The 22062-nt window shown below is 35.7% G+C and overlaps 1 protein-coding gene across 1 annotated transcript in view; it reads right to left on the bottom strand.

Annotated features, from left to right (window-relative positions):
- Positions 1 to 22062, bottom strand: part of LOC140167372 (synaptic vesicular amine transporter-like) — a 36596-nt gene that overhangs the window by 2402 nt on the left and 12132 nt on the right. Inside the window, exons 2-13 of the mRNA XM_072190680.1 lie at positions 17893 to 18037; positions 15848 to 16160; positions 14786 to 14844; positions 13972 to 14055; positions 12332 to 12427; positions 10283 to 10372; positions 8039 to 8143; positions 7609 to 7704; positions 6587 to 6665; positions 5556 to 5607; positions 4785 to 4848; positions 3976 to 4095 (exon numbers count right to left, since the gene is read on the bottom strand). Coding sequence (XP_072046781.1) covers positions 3976 to 4095; positions 4785 to 4848; positions 5556 to 5607; positions 6587 to 6665; positions 7609 to 7704; positions 8039 to 8143; positions 10283 to 10372; positions 12332 to 12427; positions 13972 to 14055; positions 14786 to 14844; positions 15848 to 16160; positions 17893 to 18004 — 1270 coding nt within the window. The 5' untranslated portion in view covers positions 18005 to 18037. The remainder of the gene's footprint in view (positions 1 to 3975; positions 4096 to 4784; positions 4849 to 5555; positions 5608 to 6586; positions 6666 to 7608; positions 7705 to 8038; positions 8144 to 10282; positions 10373 to 12331; positions 12428 to 13971; positions 14056 to 14785; positions 14845 to 15847; positions 16161 to 17892; positions 18038 to 22062) is intronic.

Below are 22062 nucleotides of genomic sequence, written 5' to 3'. Positions count from 1 at the left end.
CCACTACAGTTTTGAGTTCTAGAGGTGGGTGACAAGCTGTAATTAGACTAAAATGTTGTCATTAACTAAGTGATTCAGTTGCAGAAAACTTCATGTCTTTTACGTTCATGAAAGTTCATCTGTGTTGGTATAAATCATGATTTTGAATTAAACTTTTGATCCAAACACAAGGAAATTAATTCCTACCTCGGAATTTTCAGATGGTACTCCATCTTTCATCAGCGAGTGACTGTATCAGGTCGTGATTTTCTTGACCTTTGACCTGATAACAGACTCGTAGACTCCTGAAAGCTTGAACCGGCCCCGTCTTTGTTGAGAGATGGTTGGTTGGCTTTGATGTGAACTGCTTCTTTGACTCCACGTTGGAACCACCTGCTGTCTCGGTTCAAGCTTTCAGGAGTCTACGAGTCTGTTATCAGGTCAAAGGTTAAGAAAATCACGACCTGATACAGTCACTCACTCGCTGATGAAAGATGGAGTACCATCTGAAAATTCCGAGGTAGGAATTAATTTCCTTGTGTTTGGATGAAAAGTTTAAATCAAAATTCATGTCTTTTAGTTCTTGTTTTATGGTTTAAACTTTATGGAACTTTATGGAATGATGTGGGGCCGCAGTGGTCAACGACAACCTGTACAGTTGCTGAGACTTGTGGATCAACGTCTAGGCGTCGTGCGTAATGCAATATAAATCATCGCTCTACTTTCTTTAAAATACATAATGCGATATTGCATAAAACCACATGTTAACTCAAAATCTTGAAAAAAATGGAAATATTAGCTCAAAATCTTATCAAACGTTTACTGATACAGGTGAGTTTATTCCTTTTCACATGACACTATCTAAATTACAATGACAGGTTGCTAGAAAAATCAGGTAAACTGTTAAGTTGAACATTCATCATGTCGATTGCATGAAATATGTAAGCTCAGGCTAATCAATGAGATGGAAGGTGTCTCGTGTTTACAATGGCTGAATAATGTAAATCCGTTTGAACACAGAAACGAAGGAACTTGAGTCCACTTAATGTCCAGGTGCCTTTAGAATGATCGCCAAATGGCTTAATTTGATTTCCAAGGTATCGGGAAAATGTTTACGGAAGAAGATTGGACGGAAGTGGTGATAATAACAGTCAAAGATGACGGACGTCTTGCAAGGGCTGGAGACTCGGGAATTTCAATCGCAATAATAAGGTCATTTGATTACTTCATAAAGGACGCAATGGCGTTAAAACACGTAATACACACATAAGACAATGTGTTGGTGCAGTTCAAGGTCAGTCGGCGCCTTATGGGATAGCCACGTGGCCTTTTTTCTTCTGAGTTCCTCATGTTTTGGAGGACCATTATAAGCTGGTAATTTCTTCCACCTGAAACGTCCATGAATCATTCTCCCACCACGTAACAATGTTCCTAATACCTTGAACAAATTAAACAATTTGGAAACCATTGTAAAGCGGCCCTGATTTGGTAAAATGATCTAACTTGAAATTAAAATCGCTGTTTCTAGAAAAAGAGCTTTAAAGTTTGAACACTTGACATTTTTCTTCTTGAATAAAATAAATTATTAAACAGATCTAATGAAAAATATAAAAATCTCATTATTTGGTAGCATGGTGGTGATTTTAGGATGTCACGAATGGAAAGAGCGCCCTCACATTACCCATGATATGGATTTATCTCAAAATGTACTAATTTCAAGTTAGATCGTTTTACCAAATCAGGGCCGATTAAAGGCCCTTTCAGTGATTTCACGGGAACATTAAAAAAAATGGAAATTTGTCAGAGTTGCTTAAAAATAAAGAATAAGTCTACAGAATTTCATTAAACCACTTTTCCCCTGAATACATCGACAAATTAGTCAAAAAACAGAAGTTTTAGAAAGGTTTTCTACTTCAACTCAGATCGACTCGAGAAAATCGAGATTTTCGTACAGTGCGCCACCAATCGACTGAAAAACTTCCTAGTCCAGTGTTTCTAACACGGGGAAGTAGAGTCTAAATTGATTTAAAACAGACGCTTAATTTTTGTAGTAGAAAACAAAATAAGCAATTAAAGGTCACCGAGGCAAACTAACGGTCAATTCAAATATGAAAAACAGTTAAAATTGTGTATTTTGTTTAAAATAGTAGCTACTGATGTAATAAGTAGTAGAAACAATACGCAACGCGTGTTGGTACGTGGAGAGTGAGCTTCTTTCGATCTCGAGTCGGACTTTTTGTACTGTCAGTATCAAAAGTCCAGAATCATGCAAATGCTTTATTTTGTCTAAAATACACGGCTTTCGACCGAACCACTAGCAGGCTATGTTAGCACATCTATGCCAATTACAAAGGTACCAAAATCTGAATTTTGATGATTTTTACGATCGTCCGGATGAGCAAATCACTGAATGGGCCTTTAAGGCCTTAAGGTATTTTGTGAACTAAAGTTTCTTCGCCACTGCAATCAGACGGACTTCCGTCTCTCCGCCACTGTAAGCACTTGAATTGGCGCATGATCAGTGACACCTTCCCTCCATTGATTAGTTTAATCTTACTTATTTAATGCAAAGAACATTTCCATCTAAACTCCTGAACAATAGTTTAGAAAATTTTATCAATCATCTTTACCTCAGATTATTTGTGACATGTTCATGTCATGTTGTATATCAATTGACAGATAATTTATTCCCCATTACAATGACACCACATTTGAAACAATCACCTTTTCGCGACTGAGTACACGTCTTGTGAATGTAGTGGGGTCGCAAACAGAATATGCCAAATTGACCATCATTCTAGCCTCCAGTTTGGGTGGAAAAACCATATGCAGCCACATCATTAACAGTCTGGCACCTTCTTCTCATGCTACATGACCAGACTCACAAGTTGCTGTGAGAAGGCATTTAATTCTTCAAACAGGATTCACTGCAGGTCATTCGATGTGGTTGCATTGGCTACTCTGACACGCACAGCACGCCCAAGCTGGTCCCACAAGTGTTCAATCAGGTCTGGCTGATGGCAGGCCATTCCATTATCTCCACTCCAATATTTTGTAGTCCTTGATTACGCTAGGTCTGTTAGGGCGAGCGTTTTCATCTTGGAGGATTGCATTAGGTCCCAGATTGCAAAGATTAGGATTGTAGCTTACTGCGCAGAATAATGGTAGACACATCCTGTTTGAGACCCCACTACATTCACAAGACGTGTACTCGGCCGTGAAAAAGGTCATTGTTTCAAAAGTGGTGTCATTGTAAAGGGGAATAAATTAGCTGTTCATTGATATGCAACGCGATACGAACATGTCACAAACAATGGTATGCTGGTGGTGTGATCAAGCAAAAGTCTGAAATATTGATTTTCAGATATAGCTAAGCAAAGGAAATAATTGCCTTCGTTATCTATTGTTTTCAACTGTTCATATCTTTAGAAATAAATGTTAATTTCAATGGGGTTTTCTGCAAAATGTAGCTTTGCACCTGCTATAAAAAAAAAAAAAAAAAAGTATGTAGATAACTGAAAATTGGATACACCACATTATACCACGGTTGTTTGATGTGATCATTTATTAAATATTCCAACAAAACATTATGTAATGTCCAATTCTAGACCTAGAAAATACCAACAAATATCAAACTATTATGTGCATATATTTCCAGCTCTTTTTTAAATATATATTTTCGTTTCGTATTCATCATTTTCATCGTTTATTCATGGTTTTTTGTGCTATTCTTTATTCTATAAACTGTATATTTGTGTGCAAATTGAGGGCGCTATTTACATATAATTAAGATTTATTTAGCCAAATAATATAAGTTATTCCTAACATTTTATGATAAAAAGTTAAACAAACATTTCCTTGCTATTTGTTACTCTTTTCCTGATGTTGTAATGGCATTATACTAGTTACTACCCCTTGTAAAGATGAAAACACGATTTAAGATAAAATAGCGCCATCAGTGTTCACCTTTTCTTTAAAATGACGTGATATACTTACCCATTGCAAATCCGAGTGAAAATGCAAATGTAGATATGGCCGCTGCTCCACCATACGCTGACCCGTGTCTGATATCAACCAGGAAATTCAATTCGCCTGTCATTGTGGAGTCAACCGTACCTTATAGATGCAAAGAAAAAAGCGTGATGGCATGATGACAGATGCTACTAGCCAACTATTCGGGGAGAGCCGATGAAAGCGCAAAATTCTAACTTAAATTATTCCTTTTCCTAATGCGTATGATGTTTATATAATATTGAATGGCTTTGAGTGTGATACAAGAATATATGTTTCTATCGAGTGCAATATATTCTTGTATCACACGGAAATATGCCATTCAATATTATTATTATTATTTATATCAGGGTTTAACCAATGCTTACTCTTGACCTTCTTGTTTTCTGCTATTTACTCTCCAAAGACAATTTCGGAATAAATATATATATATAGGTTTATTTGTAGATGTGGACTATATTTCCTAAGGTTATCATCATCCAGAATTGCCGCGAATTAAGTTTGTGATTTTACGTGAGCCGTTACGGTGTCTGTATTGTTGTGCTGTTGTATCATGACGCGTGTTGGTGCTGTCACCATGGTAACGCGCGACGCGTACGAGAAACGCGTACAATATCAAAAAAATATTGTATTGCATCCGGGTATTTTGCAAATATTGTACAATATGCAGTTTTATTGTATCGCTCAAAAGCCTGATATAAATAATAATGACCAATACTGTATGTAAGAAATCGTATTCAATTCCAGGTTATTCTACCCACAAACGCTATGAATAATTCACAAAAACTACTCACCAAAGAACAGTCCTAGACCAAACATTGGTCCAAGAAGATGAGAGATTATCCTAGAAAATGGTACCTGAAAAACGAAATACATGTAAAAGTATTGTTTCATTTCAACTTTGCAATGAGGGAGTAATAACGTGTGTTTCACTAACATGCCACAAGTCTCAAACTCGATCATAAATAATTGCAATGTATGTGTTAAAAGATTTTGTGAAACCACATGAAAAGTCTGTCCCGTTTGTTGGGGAAACACGATCCAAAGAGGGTTTTAAACCTGGTTTATCAACAAAGACAGGGTGATATCAGCCCCAATACAGGGCTCATCCTTATTTCTTCTAATGCTATGCATGCAGCTGGAAGCTATATTATGCATAGACTGCGATTGTCTGCAAAACTAACCGCTTTAACATAGAGACTGTTTGAATTTGACAGAATTCATCCTTCCAAATTATTGTCAAACTATGTACGGTGACTTAAAAATCGATGATGGCATATTAACATATTGTAGGTTTTCGCGCCCGGTTGGATAATGGTACATGCACAAGTCAACAATCATGCTACAGTTAACATCGCGGTTAATAATGGTATAGTCTACATTACCAGTCGTTATCCACGGACCCGCGGAAGAGCTACCAAGAAGCTAGCATGCAGCTAGTAGTAGAAAGAGCTGTCAACATGTCAAAGGGGCTTACTTGGGAATCCTGTGTACTATATATAACTATACCAGAAATGCCAGAAATCAATGAAGGGGGTTTGTACTTAATAAAACGTTATGCTTACCAGACATATAAAAATGCCCATTCCTACCATTGATATCATGCAGCAACTCCACCTGGAAATAATCACACTAGAATGAAACATCCACTGCCTTTACAATTTAACGATACAACATACATAGAAAAAAAAATGATTGTCACACAAAATAATTGCCTTTCTCTTGATACAAAGACTGACAGTAAATTGGGCTATTCCATTTTCATGTCCATTGCATCCGGGCTTGAGATTGGAATTCCAGGAAGTAAGGGCTAAGAGTAAAATTGTACAATTGTGTTTGGGAGTGACCTTCTCTCCTTTCTATTTGAAATACTCACTCCAGTTTTGGACGATATAGGTAAAGCCATAATACAGAGGGAGTATGGGTTTCAAAATGATTAACCCTGACCAATTACATTTGAAAAACATACCTCTCCCTGTGGAAGATATTTCCAAAATCTTCCACAGGGGTAGTGTGGATTTTAAATGGAATAGCCCATTGTTCGGGTGATTTGTTGGAAGTGACCTTCATTTCTAGATCTTTTAACAAATCTGTTTCTCTCTTTTCTTTTCAACATATGACATCATGCTTATTTACTTTGTCCGGCAGTCCTGGGCTTGAGCATTTTGTGTGAATCTGGTCCCACCAGGACCCATGCGTGTCTCCTCACGAAGCGACCGTTCAATACGCTATAAGGTGAGATTACTTAACTTATATGAACATTAAATTATGAAAATGATTGATTTAGCCTAACTGATTGATTGATTGATATATTGATTGATATATTGCATAGGCGTAGATCTCGGGTAGATGGTTGAGATTTATCCCCCCAATATTTTGCCAGGGGGTATGCTCCATACAATCACCCCCCCCCCATGTTGACGCCTGAATATAGGTTTCTGACCACATTAACCTCGTATTTGGCCATATTAGATTGATTGATTGATTGATTGATTGATTGATTGATTGTTTGTTTGTTTGTTTGTTTGTTTGTTTGTTTGTTTGTTTGTTTGTTTGTTTGTTTGATTGATTGATCGATCGATTTATCTATTCTTACCTGCCCAGTTTAAACCCCAGGTAGCCCATGATTGTACTACTTATTATATATGCTACACCACTCGGTAGAAATACTGCACCTGAATTGTTTCAAACGAAAAAGTAAAACTATATAAAAAAAACAATCAATATTGTTATAAAAAAAAAAAGCGCAGTGATTTATAGTGCGCTACGTACATGCCCAACGCCTGGACGTTGATCCACACGCCTCAGCATACCTTACAGGTTGTCGCTGACCACTACGCCCCCCCCCACCACATCATTCCATAAACTATTTAACAACAATTGCTCAGCAACAATTCAATTTGCTGCTTGAAGAGCGCACACCCTAGACATTCCACAAATAACCTTCGCAACCAGGATCAGCTCCTCGAGTTTTGTACACACTCTACACCATCACACACCCATAAGACGTTAAATATATAGCATAAACACACCCCATCCCACCCCTAGCACAAATACACCCCCACACCATTACACACCCACCCAACACTCAGGCCCACCCGTAGGAAACAAGTCGACAAAATCAATCATGTGAGGGTTGAAATCAAAATTCGACGGGCGGTTCCGTCCGGTTTGAGCCGGTTTCTATTGTTCTAAACGCGGTTCAACCGCCGTCTGTAATCACCGGTCAACTAACTAGCGGTCTAGTTTTGATTTCATCACTAACCTAAAATGTTATGGTCATTTGCACTGATTTTCAACTGACTGAAATTGGTTGCATTGTGTTAATTCTACGCTTTAGTAGCAATTGTCTCTTGAATACCCAACACATTAGAGAATGAATTTGGAGAAAACCTTCTGGTAATTACAAACACTCGCTGAGCAGCAAGACCTTCCCTCTAAGCTTTTAATCCGATAAGCTGATTATCTATTTGTTTTCATGAATTGGAAGACATTCTTTGATGTATTACTGAGCTCAATCATCTGAAATTACTGGAGCGTGAGCCACCCAGGCTTGTGGCTCAGCATAGTATTTTTGTCTCCCAATTCATTTCCTAATGAAAAGGCAATAGTTCTTACCTAAATGCCATTTTCTTGGGTTCATATTCTGTTCCATCCAAACTGGTAAGGATGGTTCTAATAATCCCATCAACATACTAGCCACGGTTAGAGCACCTGTAAATAAATAAAAACATGAAGTATTTAGGCCGGTATTTCTGGATCCTGGTGTAGCCAGGGGGAGCAGGGGGAAATTTGCACCCCCCAGAAATTTTCAGTGATGAAAATGGGGACGGCGAAGTGTAAAGTTTCATTGAAATGACTAAAATGGGTCGTAAATTTGACAAATTAGGACGACAATTTGGCTTTGGGCCCTCTCACTAAAAAACTTGCTTCACGCTACTGCAATCACAGTTTACATAATCACAACATTAGGGTATAAGGGTGTGGTTCTGTGTTTTTGTCTTCCTACTTTCCAGACCTTAACCAAGGTTACCATAATTATACTAACCTGCCGCAACTAATATCTGTGGGTCTGTGATTAATTTAATAATAGGTGACGCAGGAAGTTCCTCGAGGCTTTTTAATCTTGGTTCCATTACGACCATTTCCATAACTGGAACAAAAAAGCAAACAAAAAACAAACATCAAAACAAGCAAACAAATATAAAAAAAGAGATTTTTAAATAGCTTTAAATCTCTTGTTAACTTAAAAGTTAACATAATATTGTTACGTCATAAAGCGAGATCTTCTAACACTGGTGGAAATTTAAAATTTTTATAGAAAGGATTTAGCATGTTGATGTGTTTTTAGTCATAAATTTCACAGTGTCACCATTTCAAAACAGTGTGATATTGTCAGGTTTTGATTTGTGAATTGTGATGTTTTGGAGTAGGGGTTTCCAAAAATACCAATCGTTTCTTGAAAATATAGAAACCAAATATTTTCAGTTTTTCCTAAACACTTTTATCTGTTTAAAGTAGGCCTATGTATTTGTTCAAAAACGTGTTACAGCTGGACATTAGAACCCAAGTACAGTGTAATGCTCTTTCAGCATAAGCACGTGATCACGACACACATCTCAATAAATGAATATGAAAGACGAGTAGTTTGAAAGTCATATTTCTTGGCTGTGATATATTCGCATTGAGATGGTACACCAAGGTCCATTCTCTAAAGTAAACTCATATAATAAAATCGCCGTGATAAGCGATTTGCAACTGACCAATGAACGTGACAGTTGCGTTTAGCGCGTATAAAACAATTCCTCTGATTGGTCAAAATCAACCAGTGTTCGCTTTACCCACTAAATAACCAATGAGTTGAGATGGATATTTTGTTTCCGTTAACAGCGAGCCAGAAATGATTTCTGATTGGCCCTCTAGCCATACATGTCACTGTTGGTTACTATATCTCCCGACATTACAGCTAGACTAAAAACTGCTCCTCCTTTCACCATAAAAGAGTTTAAGAAATTTCAGCAATATCTACCACAGGGGAGTATGTTTTTCAAATGTAATTGGTCAGGGTTAATCATTTTGAAACCCATACTCCCCCGATGTATTATGGCTTTATACAAATATCATCCACAACTGCCACAACTAGATTGAGTATTTCAAATCGAAGTCACTCAATTGTCTATTCTATTCGAAACTCTTATTCCCTCTGTGGAAGACTTTAGCTAAATCGTCCACAGGGTAGTGTGGATTTTAAATGGAATAGCTTACTTGTTGTTGTTTCATGACATGTAGAGCATTTACAGACACGGACAACTGAGCTATTGAACTAAGCTATTGTCAAATCATTCATGAAAAACTGTTTAAACGTATTAAACAAAATAACAAGATAACACGTGACGTTGCATTTCTTGTCGGCCCATGGAATACTGAAGATAGCAACATTTGACAACATTAAACACTATTTTGTGTTGATGAAATTGCTACGTATGGTAATGCAAGACGTTGCATTTGTTATTGTCTCATGCAATGCTATCTACTGAAGATAGCAGCATTTGACTACATTAAACAATATTCTTATTGATGAAATTGCTACGTATGATAATGCATAACGTTGATTTTTCATTGTCTTATGGAACGCTATCTACTGAAGATACATTGTCTTATAGAAAGCTATCTACTGAAGATAGCACCATTTGGCAAACTTTAAGAACTTATTGAGTTATTCATATTGATACGAGATTACTATACGTACTAAACAAAGCAATGTGATAATGCATAACGTTGATTTTCTGCTATCTACTGAAGATAGCAGCCTGAAATTACAAATTGCTAACGAAGCAAATTGATATTATTAATATTGTATTGTCTAATGGAATGCTATATTTTGAAGATCGCAATATTTAGGAACATTTTTAACATGTTTAGCAAGATATCAAGCTCTAGTAACATTTTACAACTACCTAAAGCATCTTATTGTCTGATGAAATCGTTACGTATACAAGACAAGCTATTCTTATTGATGACACTGCTACGTACACTAAACACAGCAATATGATAAATGTATAACGTTGATTTTCTTATTGTCTTATGGAATGCTATCTACTGAGGCTATTATACATAGCTGCTACTGCAATTAGTACTGTTATCTATACTTAAGAAAATCGTGTAAGTTACTTTACGATACAGTTGCTATCTACTGAAGATAGCAACCATTTTTAGCTGATATTATTTATCTATATGTGATACATAAATGTTTTTATGATATCAATTATATCAAATGACTGAATAAACTTACCCAGAAGCACCGCTATCAGGACAGCCAAAATTAAAAATGGCACCGATTTTCCACTAACGTCATAAAACAACGCTCCAAACGGAGGACCAACTGCCAGAAATAATCATCAAAAATGATTAAACTATGCTTTCATAAAAACAACATTTGAAAAAGTATGCCTTAGGCTAGCCTTTAAGGTGACACGGTGAGGTACAACTGTAATGTGAATTTTACACAAAATGTGCACTTTTTGACATGAATCGTATGCTGAAAGGACATTTTATAATTGTTGTTATTGTTGTACTTTTATTATTGTTGTCGTTGTTGATGTTCTTGTCATTATGACATCATAACTTGAGCAAAATTGAGACTCGAATATATGCAGCTATAGGGGCCTAGGTAAATTCCATCGAATAGGCCTAATATTTGTTTTTTTAAATCCATAGTATACGGGGTTCAGTAGTTACACTGATTGATGTTCGATGAAATCAACGTATCATCCGCACATAATCGGTCAGTGCCACTTTAAAGTTCATAAAACCTCTTTGGTAATTTTTCATAATATGCCCCATCAGGCCAAACATTCGAAGCATGATAAAGGTTTGTAAAATATCAATTTTGCCTCGAGCTTGTCATGACTAATTTGAGAAAGGGAAGTGCTACTAAGAGCTAATAACGTCATCATTTCTATATTATCATTTCTATGTGGGATACTCATCTTCTCTGGATTTTTCCAACAATAAACCGTATACACTGGTATATGTTACATGATTAAATAGTTTTTAATGGTATTAACAAAGGCCAGATTTTCATCTGATCCTTTGTTGGTGGTAATCAGCTTTCTAAAACTAAGTACCACAAGATAGGCTTTTTTCAGCGTAGGCCCTATGGTGCCCAATTGGAACCATCTCCATAGTATTATTAGATCCACACATTCTGTTGCTTCATTTATGCAACATGTTTTGGAGTTCAACCAGACCAAATTTGATGCAACTTGTGTTTGCATTTGGACCTCATTTGTAATGGTCAAATTACAGGCAAACTTAACTTAACCTGCATATTCCCTCTCTGATTTATTTTCCCTCCCATTGTTTTTGGATTAGATTATACCAATGCTCAATAAGTTTAACCCCTTCTCAAGTCTGAGTTACGTATAATGACATGATGTATCTGCCACGACAAATGCGGAATGGTTATCAATTAAAATCGGAGAGGGTCAGGTCAAGTACGAATTAAAATTTCATTTCATTTTAATTAATGTTGTTCATCTAATTCACAACCTGTCATCATGCGTTAGTGAATCTTGACTCGCAAATAATGTGTGTTTGTAAACAATACTTATTATACAGGTCTACGGTGTATCTTCATGAAAACCGTACAATAATTTATCTAGTCGGAGAATTGCATAATCATGATAATGGATTTTAAAGCCATTTTTCCGAAGATATTTTCAAATCATTGGTACATTTGACTGTGTTAATTTAAGGGAAAGGTGCATTCAAACGATATAATATTGCCCCAAGTTTTGTTATAAAGCACAATGCGTGTCTTTATACCCAAAAAAATCCTTAATTAAACTTTTCTAACAGAAAAGAAAGTTCGTCAAAATGGACATAAAATAAATTGAGACAGGGAAACAATCGACATGTGGGTTTCGAACCAGCGCACTCAAAATTCTCAGTATGTGCACACACCAACTATATGCCATTCAAAACTAGACAACGGGTTGCTGGTGTAATACGTACGTTAGGGACAGTTCAATATTTACGTCAGGGGGAGTATGAGTTTTAAGGGGTAATATGAATTTTTTTTGGGGTGGGGGTCTTGAGGGGGAATTGAATTTATTTACTTGCACCACGAGAGGGGAATGTTAAGTTTTAAATGAAGAAAAGGGGGAAACAAGGGGGAATTCGATAATAATAATCGGACGCGATGTGGAACGCAAATTTGTTTGTCGAATTTTTTGTCAAAACGGTCCCTTATGATGACTTTCTATCTCAAGTGCGTCAGGGTGCAGTAATGTTTTATGCAAATGATTGTCATACATTTTGGTTAGGATTCCATGCTTACTTAAGGCTCCGAGTGCAAACCCTCCAATGGCAAGACCCAAGGCAAAGCCCCTCGTCTCCTCGTCGTCTTGGTATCTGTATGCTAGAACGCCCAACCCTAAAATGACAAAAATTACAATTACAACAGGTAGCAAAGATCATCTTTGAAAGAGGAAATATCTAAATCTAAATTTGCGACTCATTCAAATAAGTATATCTTGCGGAATAAAATCGCATTGAGCCGAAGTACGTATAATATAGAACAAAACTGTTCATCTATCGACTACTTTATTTTGCAATTTAGATTTATTTTTCTTTAAGGTGCCACACAGGATCACTCAAATTGGAAAATTTTAGACATTGTTTTGTATTGTATCTTTAAAAGTAATGATGATAGGTATATAAAAGTATACATTTTCAGAAAGGAACTGAATTTTGGTCCAAATTTAAAAAAAAAGTCAAATGTTGATCCTTTTTGACCCATACTTTTAAAAGTAAGGAAAAATTCAAAAAATTAAGAAAATACTTTCTAGATTGTGTCTTTAGAACACAAATATGCAATTTCCATCAATTTTGATATTTAGGGTAAGTTGTTATGGCGGACCGAAAAAAATTGGCATGGAAAATCAATTTTGGCGCTTTTCTTAAAAACTGCTCATTTTTGCAAAAATCTGCCGTGCTAGTTGGATTTCTTGTGTCATTTCCTTTCTGAAAATGTATACTTTCATGTACTTATCATCATTACTTTTAAAGATACAATACAACACAATGTCTTAAATGTCCTACTTTGAGTGATCCTGCTTGCCCCTAAGAATTGTTTTTGCTTTAAGTGTTCGGATACTTTTTGTGTGCAGAAGGCCTATAATTTCATCATAAGGTCTCACTTCATTCATATACCGTAAAGTCGACAAAATGTGAAGTGTAAACACATGTGCGCGACAGGCAAAGATATACTTTAAGGGCCTTAAAATTGCAAACACTCTGATATTACCAAACATGGCATTCTAGGGAGTAGCCTATATGGGCTATACGGTTAGTGCGTTCGACTCATAATCACTTAAGGGTGTAGGTGCGAGCCCCGTCAGAGCCGACGTCGTGATATGGCCTTAGCTCGGTCCATGAGCAAGACACTTTATCTCTCGTGTCCCACTCCACCAGGTGTAAAATGAGAGCTGTGAAGGTGATAGTCATAACGTGTGCATGTTTATAATAGACAGCCACGTGACATCAGAGTCGCTGTGGGATAAACTGTCAAGCGCTTTAATGATAAATATTCCAGAAGCGGCTACAGGCTATAAATGCCCAAATGCAAAGTCCTCAAAATTGCCCAAAATTGTTTATTTGAAAGTTCCACTAATTGTTATTGAACACCAAAAGTAGTTGGCAACTTTGCTTTACTTTTTAGAGCAAAACCCGGATATTTCTGTAACGTCGAGGTGACACATGGGGTCACCTTAAACAAGAAAACCAATAGCCTACATTTTAGTTTAGGCCTATAGTTTCGTTAAAGTCACATCCTCTGTTCCGAGCGAGGGAGCCATGTGGTCCCTCAATTCACTACTGAGTGTTTGAACTATTTAATCAGCACTACATGTACGATACAAATTATCAATGAGAATTAACTGCAGTTTGTTCATTCTCAATTTTCAAATATTTACTTACCTCCTACGTCATTTAGAGTAGCACCTACTCCGTGGATCATTCGTGCTACTAATAGTAATGCATATGTTTGTCCTATCGCAAATACTACAATAGAAAAGAACAAATATGAACAAGGTTAATGTCTATATAATTAAATATAAAAACTGTAACAGATCTTTTTGAAAAAAAAGAAGGATAATCTCAAAATCACTGAACCAAACCCAAGCATGTTTGTGCGTACTTGAAATCATTACATGCCGAATTTAAGTAGAGAATGGAGGAAATTGTAATTTTTGAGCAATAATGTGCATTTAAAATTTGGAACAATTGTGTGACAACTTTACGCGGGTTACTGTGTTAGAACACATGCAGCAAAAACAAATTTGAACAATGATCAAGAGTATTTGGATACTCAATTTGAGTACAAATGCCTATACATTCGACATGCCTCTTTTGTGATTTAAGAGTTTACTAGAATGCGGAATTTACACAGTGGTTGTGTTGAAGATGTACTACATGTTTAAGGAGTTAACAGTTTCCAGACCTAAGTAGAAAGAGCAAACATGGTATTTAAAAATAAAAAATACTTTAACGTGCGTGTTTTGAATTGATATCCACACCCCATACACCCATCACATCCTAAGCACTCCTCCCCTCCTCCACTGTTCGGTAATACGCATAGACTATACACGCACATAATTGTAATCAGTTCATTGATGGCTAATTATTAGCACTTTTAAACACTAATAAAAAAGTACGAGTAAAAAAGTGAAAGAGCGCAATCTTTCTTTAAAATGTGCTCTTTCACTTTTTAAATCCTCGTCAGAGAACTCACCTAAACACGAAGCAATCATCAATAAACCTCCAATGAACAATAAAGAGAAGTACCCCATTCTAACCAGGAGAAAATAGATAGAAAAGATATAAGAACATAGGATCAAAATACACTAAACAGTGTAAATGAAAACGTTTAGGTTTTAAACACTTACATGAACACCTCAATGTGTTTTCTTGCAACACTTTCCTAACACTGTTAGTGTTTATACAGTTAAGGTATGCGAGGTAAACACTTAATTAAACCCTCGCTAATCTATATTTATAATTTAGTGTTTATGAGTGTGTTTAATTTACTGTTAAAAGTTAGTGTTTACTTCCTATTTACATGTAAACACTAACTAATGTTTAAAACAATTTTGCCAGAAAATATATAATTATAAGTATTTTTAAAAACCCAAACATTTTCATTTACAATGAATGTTGCTACATCATTAACTGTCAGAATTTTAGTTGAATTTTTGTCGAATGTAATTATTTATAATAAGCTTCTTTGGAGTGAATCGTCCGAGGGGCATTTACACATGGGCTTTCGGTGAGAGCAAAAAGTAAAAACAAAAATGGGGTTATTGGGTAAGAGCATTATTTTGAGCAATCGGTGAGAGCAAATTGTATGAATATACTTGTGGGGTCATTGGGTGAGAGACGAACCGTTTGGACTTTGAGGGAGAAAATTGGGTGAGAAAATGATCACTTTTTAGGGTCGTTAGGTGAGAGCCAAAACAGTCTCATAGAAATAATGCAATATTAATATGGTGCACGTTTTCCATAAGGCCTAAAAAAAATGTTCGATTGGCGTAACCTGACCGACCCTAAAATAAGGCCCGACCCTGACTTTTTTTTTTTTTTAAAAAATAAAAAATAAATAAAAATAAATATATTAAAAAAAAAGAAGAAAAAAAGTTCCAAAGCCATTGTCAAACGAAATTTACAGCTTAAAAAGTAACGTAAAAAAATCCCGACCGACCTACCCTAATTTTTTTTAATGTTATGCCAATCAAATGATTTTTTTAGGCCTAGTGTTCCAACACATTTTGACGAGGATTATGGGTAAATCACATACCTTATGGTAAGATATCCCGCAATTGGACTAAATATTATTCGAAGTAAAAACTTGGACGCAAACAATAAACCAACTCTTCCCGTTATTTCACTATAACATATCTCTTCCGGGTTAGGTGTAGGTCCAATGGTTACATTAACATCTTCAGGTGCATCCGTACTAATAAGAGTCCAGCGGGATGGAGTAGTTATATTGGATTCGATAGGAGGAACTGTGACGTCATAGTTGCACTTTTCTCCTTCCATGAGGTGTCCATTCTGTAGACATTTTGAAGTTTTGCATATGAAAAGAAGGTAGTCAGGAATAATTGGAACTGGAATTTAAAAGAATGAAAAAAAAATACATTAAAGGCCAGCCCTACATCCCATCAAATGCATCAATGATAATTATAAAAATCACCAACTCCTTGCGAATCTCAGAAAAAAAAAAAATGGCACAAGGTTACTATAGCTATATATGCATTTGTCGAGCAGTTTTTTCTTCTTCAAATTTTCTAATTTTTGTTCACGCATTGAGCTATAGTTCCACTTGAACCCATATCTCACAATGCGTAGTTTATCCCTTACATAGCTGCATGTGTCTAACTTGAATAGCTATTGTAGCCCACCAACCATGTGGTTAAGAGGCTAGGAAATAATTCCTAATTATATCATACCCTCGCCTGTATGCCTTTTTCTAACCCTGTCCCACATGACAAGGACTAGTCCATTTAATTTTGCAATGACACTGTACAATGTTACACTGTACCGTATAGGTGGCTTTAAAAAAAACCCTAATTACAAAATGAGGTATTTTTTTAATAATTATTTTTAGCCAGGATGTATGCCTCAAATCACTTATTTATTGTCGAAATGTAGAGTAGGTTAGATATGAAATTTGAAAGTTAGAACAAATTACTATACCTGATCCGTGAACTTTGCCTTGTTTGAGTTTATTTCATTTATTTATTTTATTCAATAATTATTTGTTAGTCCCATTGAAATCCATTTGGCCCAAGTATCATGGTTTTCAAAAGGCTCAAAACTGCCTTACAATCATCGAGATTCAACTTTTATACACTGCTGGTAAAACAGTGCTGTAATTTTACTAAAAACTCAGCCAGTAAGTTGCCGAAACTGTTCTTACAAATATTGTGCAAAAATATATAAATTACTGTACGAATTATGAAGATTTGCTATAGGCCTATTAATAATTAGAATAATACTGAAACACTAGTATTTTATAAGTTTCTAATAATAAAATACCAAAGAAATTGAATTCACACCTATAGCAATATCTCATAAAGCATAGCGTTCAATGATTTACATTTGACCCTGTCCCGTAGTAGATAGAAGTCATCGAAGCTATTAATTTCAAATCATTGGAACAGCAATTATTTACCAATTAAGGGTCTCGGCGAGACTGTACACGAGCAATGCATTCATAAATATCGCGACTTGTGACACAGATTCTAGCGCACTTTTCATGCACGTTTGAAGGAAATAAAAACATAAACTTTAAATTCGGTTATTAAACACAGGTAGTTAATTGTTTCATCTAGGGGTTGTATGTGGGGGTGTGTTGGGGGCACGCGTGAAGCACATATTTCAAGTGAAAAACATCATTATTACTATACACATAGGCATGTACGTACGGAGTTCAAGATCAAGAATAACGTGAACTTACCACTTCCTGGTTCAACAATGCTTAATAGTCACATGAACTATAAAATATATATGCTCAAATGTCGGGGGGAAGGGGGTGAGGAGAGGGGTGCGGATGCGGGGGAGGGGCGAGTGTACCATTTGTTGATATGCGAACGGGGTGTGTGTTATATGCATCGCTGAGATTGAAGGAGAGATCTATTAAAGGACAGTTGTTGGGGTACCGGGTGCGGTTAGGGGTGTGTGTGTATGGGGGGGGGTGCAGGTTGCGTGTTGTGGTTTGTTTGTACTCGTATGCGTATAACATAATGCTAGAGTAGGCTTTGTTTTTATCATGAAAATAATTTTGAAAAAAAAAGGAACTGCCATTTCAATTAAACTATCAAAGCTCAAATAACTCACCAATAACGGTCATAAGGGTTTCGTCCAGAAAGAGTGCAATAAATACAACAACCAAAAGTGCAGTGCGTGATTCACGGAGTCTGGTTAACCAAGTTACCATAGACACAGTCATCTTAGGCTCGATTATAGATGTGATGGAGTTTACCTGTATATACGAGTAACAGATATTCAAATTAAAGCCATATTATAACATTTGCTGAGGAAGACGACCTCACTGAATTTTTAAAATTCCTTTTTTATACGATTAAATTGTACTTTATTAACCCAATAAACCCTGCAAAAATCAAGACTCTAGGTGCTGTAGTTTTGTCAAAATCCGAGATTTTGAATTAAACGCCGGAACCGGCGCTTAAATTATTACGATGGAATTATTAGTCGAACGCATACACGATGTTCATAACACACAGTACGTACACGACGTGCGGGACAGTGATATACACAAGGGTCGTACCACAACATGACCGAAGGAGTGGTACGTATTGGCGACATGTGCGCTGGTAGTAAATTCCAATTTTATTTGCTTTGCCGTAGTTGTAAGGCTCAAAAATAAAAGGAGATTTATCTGACAATAAAGCTAACATTTTATGGCAAAGAAATGCTAATCTATTTTGTTTGAAAATGTTATAATATGGCTTTAACACATACAGGCTGAGTCAAAAAGAAGTAAACTCATGTTTGAGGGGCTGCAACTCGAGATGTGCAAAGAATCTGCTAAAAATAAAAATACCACTGGAAAGATCAAATTCTATACGTCTAAATAAAAAAAAAGAATTGTTGAAATTGCTCACAGCAAACTAAAGTTATACTCATTTGAATACAACCACCCATTTTTGTAGCTGCACACGGCTGATTGATTTTCATCCATTTCAATCTCGACGAATCAGCAAAGTGCTAACAGGATTTATTGTTGAAAAGACAACTTTTGCTTTATATTAATATTCAACAAAGTCCATTACGGTACTATAGTTTGTATGGATACCAATTCAAGTTTTTACGAACGATCCAGCAGAAGCTTGATTGGGGAATGTTGGGTAAAGGATTGAGCTGATCTTTGGTCTTGCTGTAACGCATGTCTAACTCTAGCAATGGTCACTTGTGATCTAGCAATTCGTGGTCTGCCTGAAGCTTCCGGCTGTCTGTTCCTTAGAGTCCCATGCACATTGAGCTTGTTCACATTTTTATATACTGCTACCTTACATAAAACCCGGTTAGCTGTAGGAAATTGGGGACGAAAAAGACGCTGCACTTCAGTGGGACTCTTAGTTTCCTGATACTTCGTCGACAGAAACTTGCGCTCCCGTGCGGTAAATTGTGGTGCCATGTTGTCATTTGGCCCGTTTTATTATGATGTAGTGCAATGAGGTAAAATTCATATTGAAAAGAGCCCTTTAACATGTAGGAATTATTGATCGAAACCACACCTGCCACAGAACTTTATTTGCATTTGAATATCGCGCCTTACCAATCAATATAACAGGTATGCCCCTACTTGGGAAGTGAAACCGTGTGCAGCTACAAAAATGGGTGGTTGTATTCAAATGAGTATAACTCGAGTTTGCTGTCTGCAATTGCAACAATTCCTTTTTTTATTTAGACGTGTAGAATTTGCTCTTTCCAGTGGTATTTTCATTTTTAGCAGATTCCTTGCAGATCTTGAGTTACAGCCCCTCAAACATGAGTTTACTTCTTTTTGACTCAGCCTGTATGTTAAGGTACCCCGGGAGAAGACCCCATATTCACCATACTAGTTCTTTCTTTGTCAGAATCTAATCTAAATGACCAATTTACTTTCAAAAATATCAGAACGCCTTTATAGAACTCATGCCTTCCCTCTTGCGTGCCATCTTTACTTGTTTCGATATTTAAGTGCAATGTATTGTTGGTTGAAGCAGTCAAAAAATCAATATTCATGATCTAAATCAATATATTATTGAAAAATAACACTTTGATGTTTTGCAAAAGTTCATTCTACAAATCATATACTCCGAAAACTTGCTTGATTTATTCGTTGGTAATGAGTTATGTACGGTTTTTTTTTAAGTGTTGTTGTTTCAGCCCTCTTTACAACATATCTCAAGAACCACAGGACCTACAAAAGCATATCTGTGATATTTGAATTCTTCGACATACTCGCTATGTAATGATCAATGCAATTTTTGCCAAAGCTCACTACCATTCGCAATATACTGTGAACTACCAAATCGCATCAGTTTAAAATAGTTGCTAAACCTTAAAGAATACTCGCAATTTTTCATTTGTATTGTAAAAGCTGTATACCAAAAGGTCACCTGGCTATCGCTAAATGAGTGTCTTGAGGGGATGTCACTGTCTTAAAAACATGTCCAAGTTAATCATTTAAAAGCACCAGATATCGCTTGCGGGTGGCGTATAAAGACCAAGAAATCAGGAAATACGCCATTGATCTTAACTAAAACTGTCTCGTGTGGTTCTGAACTAAAATGTTTCTTATTATAGAAATATGGTTTTTCCGGCAGGACTGTTATAGAATAACCTAAGTAAGGGTTATCACTCCAAAAAAAGGTTATGGTTGGTCTATGCACGCGATTCAAAAATACAAAACAAAAACAAAACTTTTTCGAAAATGGTTAGAAAAGGTTACAAGAAAATATTTAAATGTCGAATTTAGTATAACAAAACTGTTAAAAAAGTATAAAATGTTTTTAAAAAAATTTTGCTGCTGCAAAACAGTCATAATGTCATTTAAGTGTTGACAATATATTTTTTTAAACGTTTGCAAAAATATTTTACAATAACATTTTGACATTTTAAAAATGTAGTTTTTTTACATACTTAACGTTTTTAAACCATTTCATTATACGATTATAACTCTACATTCTTTAAAGACTGGTTTTCAGATAACATGATTCTTTGAGTATGCTTTTGTAATTTGTTTAAGTTTAAAATGTAGTAACATTTTGTAATTAATGCTGCGTTTGTAATTCTTTGTGATTTTTAATGATTTTTTGTGATTTTTCTTAATTGTTCTTTTGTATATAAAAACAAAACAAAATAAAAGCACTGGCACCGAAGTATGTGCTCAGTGGAAAAGAGAAAAAAAAACACTCTACATTCAATGTATTAAAACGTTTCGACCCCCCCCCCCAAAAAAAACGTTTTAAAAAACATTGATTTTGCTTGGTAATATCTCATCATAGGAACGTTTTTACAAAATTAATTAACAGGCCTTTAGATAATGGGTTGTTGCTATAAACATCACCTACGGGCGGGGTTAAGGGTGGTCTTAACCCTGGAATTATGGAAACTTTCGGGCTTCATAACTGCTAAATTATTAGTCTAAAGAATATAAAAGTATACATTTTTAGATTGGAAATGACTTGCTGAATTCATCTGTGAGATCTAATTTGGGCCAAAATGCTCATTTTGGAGAAAATCCCAAAAACAGGTTTTTGGCCCAAATTTTTCGTGCAACGTAACAAAAAATTGTTTGGCCAAAAAAATTTTTATTAATTTTAAAAACTAGATAAAAATATCTAGGGAGCGTTTTTTATTTTTTGAATTTTGACCAACTTTGAGAAATTTGCACCAAAATGGTCAAAAAATGCAAAATTTTCAAAAAAATCATAAAAAAGCCTGATTTTCGCCCAAATTTCAAATATTTTTGGTGAAGTTGGTCAAAATTCAAAAAAGATATTTTTTATCTAGTTTTTAAAAATTAATTTAAAAAAAATTTTGGCCAAACAAGTTTTTTGTTACGTTGCACGAAAAAATTTGGGTCAAAAAAACTGTTTTGGGGGATTTTCTCCAAAACTGAGCATTTTGGCCCAAATTGGACCTCACAGATGAATTCATCAAGTCATTTCCATTCTAAAATGTATACTTTATATTCTTTAGACTAATAATTTAGCAGTTATGAGGCCCGAAAGTTTTCATAATTCCAGGGTTCAGACCAACCTTAAAACGAAGAGAGTGCATAATGTGCACCGTACAGTATCTTATCAAGAAAAACAGGTTTAAAAATTCGTCAATAATAAGGTTTGAGCCTCCGAAGTGGCATGATGTGGGCTATGTTTCAGGATAAAATTATGTTCATACGTCTTTGCAGTATGGCATATCTTTGTAAATCCCAATTCCCAAAAATGTAATCTGTGCCATCAATCCTTTATTATTTAGAGTTAGGCTAGGGTGGGT

Source organism: Amphiura filiformis, chromosome 13, assembly GCF_039555335.1.
Source record: "Amphiura filiformis chromosome 13, Afil_fr2py, whole genome shotgun sequence".
Taxonomy (NCBI): domain Eukaryota; kingdom Metazoa; phylum Echinodermata; class Ophiuroidea; order Amphilepidida; family Amphiuridae; genus Amphiura; species Amphiura filiformis.
The sequence above is the reverse complement of the archived record's forward strand: the minus strand, read 5'-3'. Positions and strand labels throughout refer to the sequence as shown.